Source organism: Arvicola amphibius, chromosome 3, assembly GCF_903992535.2.
Source record: "Arvicola amphibius chromosome 3, mArvAmp1.2, whole genome shotgun sequence".
Classification (NCBI taxonomy): Eukaryota; Metazoa; Chordata; class Mammalia; order Rodentia; family Cricetidae; genus Arvicola; species Arvicola amphibius.
Window position 1 is genome coordinate 76,257,032 of NC_052049.1, and position 8,989 is coordinate 76,266,020.

Below are 8,989 nucleotides of genomic sequence, written 5' to 3' on the forward strand. Positions count from 1 at the left end.
CCTACATCCTCAGAAGACTGTGGAAGAGGGACTTCCCTGACTTATAACCTTTCCTATCTGATCAATAAATCATGCACAGCCATACATCTCCACCATGTAACAATGACCAGAAATGGGGAAAACCTGCACAGAGTTTTGGAAAACTGCAAGATGCTGCACAATTGTTTGCCAGTATCACGGTGAGGAAAGAAACAACTAGAACATACAGGCTGGTAGAAACCTGTCTACATACAGAAGAGAAGGGATGAGCTGGCTAAGACGAGTTTGCGATGTTACCAAGTGTATGTCCCTGGGACAGCGTTTGACTCAGTGAAGCCTGCAGCAGACAAGAAGGCATAGAGTCTCTTTAAAGATCTGCAAAATTATTTTAGGGGCCAGAAAGATGGCTTGGCAGATATAAATACTTTCTGTGCAAGCCTGCCAACAGGATTCAATCCCCGCAAAACCACAGTAGGAGAGAATTAACTCCCAAAAGTTGTCCTCTGACCTCCACTGACTCACACACACACACACACACACACACACACACACACCACATACACTCTTTCACACACACATACACACACCATGCAAACAGCAGTAATGATAGTTTTAAAGGAAGAAAAATTATTTTATGCTTATGTATTATAAAAAGTTATTATATATACTTATTGAGTATAGTAACACAATAGTGATGACATACAAATATTAGTGTGCAAGTATTGTGTTGTATCTCAGTCTTTTGAATTGCAGAAAGCATTATATAGTTACAAATAAGTAATTTTGTTGCCACTAATGGCCCTCTGGTAGAGCAGAGGAGGGATTTGCTTTAATCTAGTATTTATTCATATTGGCGTTCTGCTCAAACCTTATCATCCTGTCCTTGGAGTTAATATATTTAGTATTATATTTGTTTACAACACATGCTTTGCTAAGAAGAGCAATGATATATTTCTGCATACTTAGCTCAGCTTAAGTCTTTAGGAGACTATCAATACTGTCCGCTAAGACACCTGAAGACATCTTCCTACTGACACAAAGGCAGGGACATTATTCTGGGAGGGGTTATGGGGTCAATGGCTATTTGTAGAAATATCTAATATGTCTATTTCTACATCAAGTTTATCTCATTCAGTGGACTTTTCAAAGGCTTGTGTACTGTCTTAGTTAGGATTTCTGTTGCTTTGAAGAGACACCATGACCAAGGGAACTCTTTTTTTATATACCAATTTTTATTGAGCTCTACATTTTTCTCTGCTCACCTACCTGCCTCTCCCCTTCCCCTTCAATCCTCCCCAAAGGTCCCCATGCTCCCAATTTACTCAAGAGATCTTGTCTTTTTCTACTTCCCATGTAGATTAGATCTATGTAAGTCTCTCTTAGTGTCCTCACTGTTGTGGGAAATATTTAATTTGGGGTTGGCTTGCAGTTTCAGAGGTTTAGTTCATTGACATCATAGAACAACATGGTGACATGCAGGCAGACACAGTGCTGGAGAAGGAGTTAAGGGTTCTACATCTTGGTCTGCAGGCAACAGGAAGGGAACTGTGTACCACACTGGGCACAGCTTGACCATATATGACGTCAAAGCCTGTCTTCACAGTGACACACTTCCATCAGTTAGGCCACACCTACTCCTACAATCCACACCTCTTGATAGTGCCACTCCCTATGGGAGCATTTGCCTTGAAACCACCACACATACTAGTTATCTAGTTATACTAGAAGGGGAATGGCCCGGTGGCATCTGGTTGAATTAAACCCCATGGGTTTTCTAATAGGAAATATGCTTCTTATTCTAGGTATTAAAGTTTGAGCCTGGCCATTTCAAGAGGAGGGGCAAAGCTAAGAACATGGCTCTCATAGATATCCAGTTGGATCACCATGAGCGGTGTGACTGTGTCTGCAGCTCAAGACCACCACGATAAGACACCGTGCACATCTGTACATGGAGAATAAAAAGCCCTTTAGGTCCAGACATGGTAAGGGAGTCGTCCCACCCTAAGCAACCATAATTGCTTCTCACCTGCAGTGCAGTTAACACAGGTGGAAACCTCGCTTTGCTGGTGCCATGGCAAGGAGCAAATACCATTAACTTCTATATCCATAAATATAGGAATTCGTTTATTAGTAGTATGTGAAATATGTATGTATGCTGAGATACATGCCTATCTCCATGTATGTAAATAGGTGAAATATTTTATTCAGTATATTTACTGAGGTCCTCCAGAGACAAATGATTAGATTATTACTCAGTAATTTTGATGTATTAAGAAATGTGTCAAACATGTAAAACATCTCTTTAAAAAAAATCAGAATATAAAATTTTTGAAACGTTTCACAAAACATATCAAATATTGCTTCTTAAAGAAGGCTTTTGTCCATTAAACAAAAGATGAGATATTCTTATGTATATCTTAATTCCATGGCAAAAAATAAAGTTCCCAGGGGCAAAATCAAATATTTAAATATTTTCTGCATGAGATGCACTGCACACGTACAAATGCAGACAGTAATTACCTTTCTTTCCCCGAAAGAACACCAAATAATACACGGTTGTTAAGGATCAAATCAAGTCCTCTTTTATGTATTTTGTCAAGGCAAGCTCGCTCATCGAACACACTTCTCAATGAATTGCTCAGGAAGTGTTGTGATAGTCCTTCATGAGGCAATCAATAGGTTTCAGCAGAATTTTTGATTCTTTTCTTTCTAAAATCTGCAGAAAAGCAAGTATTTTCAGGAATAGCATGCCATTATGCCTAGGCCTTTCAACATGGCATTCACAGGAAGATGTGGGTGATAGAAAGTCAGAAATAAGCAAATACTGGCATTACTGGGAATTGAATGGGCTATTAGATACAGTCCACATTTAAAAATCGATCTGCATTCTCCAAACTGTACCAGTCTTTCTCCATTTTGTTTTTGTTTCTGTGTTTTCTATACATATGCATGGGCTTATCATGTTATATCAGACAGGCCATCATGAAATATTTATAGCCTAAAAGCTTTTATGTATTAACAAAATAACTTTTATTTATATAAATTCCTAATTCTATAATTAAGATTCTGAATACATATTCTGAATCAGTGGGAATTACGTGTGAGGTTTCCTCTCCTTTGCAATCTTCAGACTCCGCTCTGTAGAACCTGCTAAAGGCTGTGGAGGCTCATGCTTGTCCTGCTTTCCCCCTGGAAAGCTTTCTGCCTTGATTATTAGGAATGAGAGTCAGTTTCCCTCAGTAGCTCCCTTGTGTCTACACCGACATGACTGAGTCCAGAAACAGGAAGTCATCTCTCTCTCCAAAGCAAGAAACTTAGGAGGGAACACTGAAGTCAGGTTCACCTGGGCTGGTCTCTGGGAACTACATTCTTCCTGCCTTGAGAGTAGAAAAGAGAAGTGATTTCTTCTGTGAATCCAGTGCTGCCTGAGCACAAACCCATCTGGTCTGTGATCTGTGCCCAGGCTGCTTTAGTCCAGTGTCAGATGATCAGCTCAAACATACTTGCATAGCTAAGTATGCCATCCAAGCCAAGTTACCAGCTGTGCCCAGCAGACCTGTGCTTATTGTCACATGTCTTCTGAAGGTTCTGTGCAATTATCTATGATCAGTTTCTCCTCAGTGAGCATTAGGATTAAATACTGTGTTGTACGGCTTCCCAGCATGACAGGACAATGAGAAGTGCCCCAGGCCACTTTTCCTCCATGGCCACTTACAGGTTTCCTGTGAAGCAATGACTTCCTGTACCAAAACTAAACTATAGTTTACCTCACTCGCTGTATAGCGCACAGCTCACACCATAGATGTAAACACAAGGCATTAGAGTGCTCTATACAATTCTCAGTAAACCTTCCAGCCCACAGTCAGGTAAAGCCTTACTGTTCTTTATTTACTAGCTGCAGGACAAGCAGGCACATACACCGAGGCCTCCTTCCCTTTCTTGAATGTCTTATTAAACACTCTCTCTTGGTTTTCTGTTATCTATTCCACATCCAACAAGTAGCAAATAAATTTGCTTCATTGCCATCAAAGGACTAAGAATACAAAACAAACTATTGTACAAATTGCATTTCAAAATAAACTAATAAATATACAGTCTGCATAATTCATTCACCTGGAATAATGCTGTTCACTCGATGTGTTCTTATAGGGCAGAACACTCTCATAAGTCGGGGGGTTATGGTTTTTGGTTTGGTTTGGGTTTGGGTTGGTTTCTTTTTTGTTACATCAGTAACATGCAGCTTTTCCTCTCACAGTGTTTTTTTATTTTTTATTTTATTTTTAAAAGTGAAAACAAACTATTTTTTTCAATTTATATATCAATCCCAGTTCCCACTCCCTCCCCTTCTCATGGCGTTCTCTATAGAAACGTATTATGTTTCTTATCTTCATAAAAAAATAAATACTGCTTTTGAATAAAATGGCTCAATTATTTAGAACTGGATTGAAACTTTAAAAGGTGTACAACATTACCAAGGTACTTTCGCAAATGTTTCTAACAGGAATGGCAAGATGGGCAGTTGCTAAGAAGACTGGCTCCTACCCACAGGCCTCCATGCTCCCTCCCTTACAGTTGAGGCAGTGGTTGTTCCTTCCTCTCTCTTTGCTGGTGATCTTGGCTTCTTCTGTGTTTCTCTCCCCAGTCAGCCTTTCCATGAATTCTCCTCTAATATTGCCCACCTAAGAGAGTTCCCATCCTTTCTTTTCCTTGGGGCCTTAAATTAAGACCATCACATCCTCACCTTCCTTTTCCCTGCCCTTCCATATGTATCTGGCTGGACCAGCTGGTGGGTCACTGCTGCCCACACAGGGAACCAGTTGAGGTCTCTCCCTGTGAAGAAGCATAGACTATGAGCACAAAGAGGGGTCTCTTACAGTCAAGAACACTTGCTTCCAGATTGATCTTTATGGCATCCTGCCAGAGACAGAAAAGAAGCTGCAAAGAGCTAAGGGAACCCTTGTTTCTAGCTTGATGGCTGTAGATGCATACAGAATAAGTACAGAAATGTATGTGTAATATGAAAAAAGTCAATGTTATCAGCAGAAATATGAACCAATGTGTTAACCAAGGGGTTGGAAAAGAAAAAAGAATAAACAATACTGTGTGTGATAGTAAATTCAGATAGCTTAAAGAAAGCATCATGAAAACTATATGCAAAGCATTTAATGTAAGTGCATTAAGAATTTCACTTCGTCTCCCAAAGTGTACATGTATACAGTTTTACTCCACTGCTAACTCAACAGATATCCAAATGGCTCATATTCTCACAGGCTCTTCTGGTTCAGTGTGAAGTTAAAATCAGTATTCATTCCTGAATTCCTAGAAAATACATTTTTGTTTATTGGCAGCCCTATCATATGTTCTGGAGAAAAGAATATTTATAGTGCATTGGTTTTATCAACATTAACTCAAACTCCATTGTTTTAAAGATCAACTTGAACACTGATATCTACAAACATAAAAGAACCCCCTGAGATATGTCAAATAAAATAGACATTATTGGGTAAGCTATGAGAAGTTTATTGCTGTTGAAGTTATATTTTCTTTATATCTTTTTATTGAAAATATTTTTTTATACAATATGTTCGGGTTACAGTTTCCCTTCCTCCACTGCTCCCTGTCCCTTGCCACCCTCCAACTCCACACTTTTTCTGTCTCTCCATAGAGAACAAACAGGCATCTAAGGGAAAATAATAAAATTAAGTAAAATATAGTAAGGTAAAACAAAATAAACAAATCAGACTAGAACAAAACAAATAAAAAGAAGGAAAAGAGCCAAAGAAAAAACATAAGAAACACATGTGGACACAGAGACACACAAACTCACCCACATTGGCATTCCATAGAAACACAAAACTGGATGCAATAATGTATACACAAAGGATCTACACCATTTATAAAAAAGAAGGCCTTGACTCAACATTATGTGACAAAGAATCTTCAGAGCTACCTTTGAGTTTATTTTGTATTGACTGCCTACTGCTGGGCATGGCCTACATTTAAGAGTAGTTCATTTCCCCTGTGAGACTCCCTTAGGCGAAACTAACTTTTTATTTGCAAGTGGTTATCAACTAGTGATAGCCTCTGGGTTAGGGATGGGATGGGGACATGTGTCTATTTTTCTTCTCAACATGGGGACTCCATCTGGTACAGGCCCTGTGCATGCTGCCTCACAGTCTCTGTAAGTTTATATGTGTATCAGTCATGTTTAGAAAGCCTTATTTCCTTGGTGTCTACATCCCCTCTATCTCTCAAACTCTGACCACCTCCTTTTCTGCAGAGTTCCCCATGCTGAGAAAGGAAATATGTGATGGGGACATCCCATTTAGAGCTAAGTGTGACAAGGTCTCTGTATTTGTTCCCACCTGCTGCTAGAGAAAGCTTCTATGATGCTGGCTGAGCAAGACACTGACCTTGAGTAAAGCAGACCATTGCTAAAAGCCATTTTATTGATATGTTCCTTTAGCTGACAGCAGTATCTGGATTTACCCTAGGTCTCTGGGATAGCTTGTCTCAGATTCTTGGCCATCCAAGTTGTATAGGGTGTGGGTTCCATCTCATAGACCATAAATCCAATCAGATATTGATTGATTATTCCCACAAGTGCTGTGCCACTATTGCACTAACACATCTTGTATTCAAATCACCATTGTAGATTCAAATCATCAATGGTTGTAGCTGGATGGATGCTAACTTTTCTCCTTTGATGACATGCACAGTACCTTCTGATACCATGAACACTAGAACACTAGGTGATATGGGTGAAGGATCCAGATGTCTTGGTAAAGACACTTGACTTCTCTACATTTGATATGTAAGTGTTTTCTTCAGCAATAGAACTTTGCAATAAGTTTACTAAGAGCAACAAGCAGCATCAGCTGTCATTTAGATAGTTTGGGGTTTCCCATGGGAACTCTTTCTCTAACAACTTGATTCAATGTAACCCATTCCTTGTACAAGACTCTTCATTTGTTGAACAGAGATGTCCAGTTATGGCACTGTCTCCCCCACTACTTAGAGATTTTCTTTAGAACACCTTCATAAATGTATGGTTTAGGAAGATTCTAGTATAGAAGGTTTACATTAAAACTCCTCTAAATGGTCCTTAGTTTTAGCTGCCCCACATCACTCTCTTTCCTCCCCATCACTGTTTGATTCTTCCATTCCAGACGCTCCCCCTCCCACAATGCAATCCATCCATAGATATCTATTCTATGTCCCTTCCTAAGAAGATCTATCATTCCTGCTAGTCCCTTACTCTATACCTAACCTTTGCGGTGATACAGATTATAACTTATTATCAATGACTTAACAGCTAGCATTTACACTTAATTGAACACATAGTATGCTTGTCTTTCTGGGTCTTGGTTACCTCCCTCGGGATATTATTTCTAGTCATTTACCTGTGAGTTTCATGAGTTTATTTTTAATTAGTTGCTGAGTAATACTCCAATATGTAAAGGTACCACCTTTGCTTTATCTATTCATCTGTTGATAGACTTCTAGGTTGTGGCCAGTTTTTGGTTATTATGAATAGAGCATTAATAAACATGGTTGATCAAGTATTTCTGAAGTAGGGTGAACAGTTCTTTGAGTACAAACCCAAGAGGAGTAGAGCAGGATCTTGAGGCAGATCTATTACCAGAATCCTGAGGAACCGAAACTTAATAGCTATACTGGTTTGCTCTCTGACCATCAGCAGATAAGTGTTCCCTTTTTTCTACATCCGCACCACAATGGGTTATCTTTTTTTTTTTAAATTGGTCTTGCCATTCTGACAGGTGTAAGATAAAATCTCTCAAAGTAATCTGAATTTACATTTCCCTGATAGCTAACAATATTGAACATCTATTTAAGTGTTTTTCAGTCATCTAAGTTTTCACTTTTAAGAATTATCTGTTTATATATGTACTCCATTTTTATTGAATTATTTGTTTTCCTGATAACCAGTTATTTGAGTTCTTTATACATTTTACAAGTCAGCCCTCTACTCTATATGTAGTTAATGGTCAAAATCTTTTTCCATTCTTCAGTTTTGTCAAAATGATGGTGTCCTTTATTGTAGTGATGAGGCAAGCAGGGGGCAGGCCTGCTTTTCTTCCCGCCCGGCTCCAGCATAGTTAGCTTAGCCCCAGAAATAACAACACACAAACTGTATTCATTTAAACACTGCCTAGCCCATTAGTTTCAGCCTCTTATTATCTAATTCTCACATCTTGCTTAACCCATTTCTAATAATCTGTGTAGCACCATAAGTAGTATCTTACCGGGAAAGATTCAGCATATCTGACTTGGTGGCTGGCTTCATGGTGACTGTCCCAGAGAGGAGAGGTAGGGCAATTGCCCAAGGCATCTGACTAATTTCCCTTCCCAACATTCTGTTCTGTCTACTCCACCTATCTAAATCCTGCCCTATCACAAAGCCAAGGCAGTTTCTTTATTAACTAATGAGAGTCCTCCATCACTTTGTTATGCAAAAAACTTTTAGTTTCAAGAGATCCCATTTATTAAGTATTGTTTTTAATGCCTGTACTAATGATGTTTGTTCAGAATGTCTTTTCCTGTGCCAATGAGTTCAAGTCTATTCTCTACTTTGTTTTTTAGCAGCTTCATTGTTTCTGGTTTTACATTGGGGTGATGGATCCATTTAAAACTGAGTTATGTTCAGGGTAATAGGTATGAGTATATTGCATTCCTCTAAATGTAACCATCCAGTTTGACCAGCAGCATTTGTTGAAGATGCTAACTATTTTTTCAGATTGTATTTCTGGCTTTATCAAAAATCTGGTGTCCACAGTTGTGTGGATTTATGTCTGTGTCTTTAATTCAACTCCATTGATAAAAGTGTCTGTGTTTATGCCAATACTTCCTATTTTTATTAATATATTAAGATAGGTTATGCTGATACATGCAGCAGATCTTTTATTATACAGGAATGTTTTAACAATCCTGGGTTTTTACATTCCAATATTAAGCTGAAAATAAAGATTTGTACTTCCTCACTAGGGAA

At 38.7% G+C, this 8,989-nt stretch overlaps 1 protein-coding gene across 2 annotated transcripts in view; it reads left to right on the plus strand.

Moving 5' to 3' along the window:
* Pdgfd (platelet derived growth factor D) overlaps window positions 1-1,907 on the plus strand; it is a 199,283-nt gene extending 197,376 nt beyond the window's left edge. For both annotated transcript variants that reach the window (XM_038323359.1, XM_038323360.1), the window contains exon 7: window positions 1,782-1,907. In XM_038323359.1, the coding sequence (XP_038179287.1) occupies window positions 1,782-1,907 (126 nt within the window). The remainder of the gene's footprint in view (window positions 1-1,781) is intronic.
* The last annotated feature ends 7,082 nt before the right edge of the window (window positions 1,908-8,989 follow it).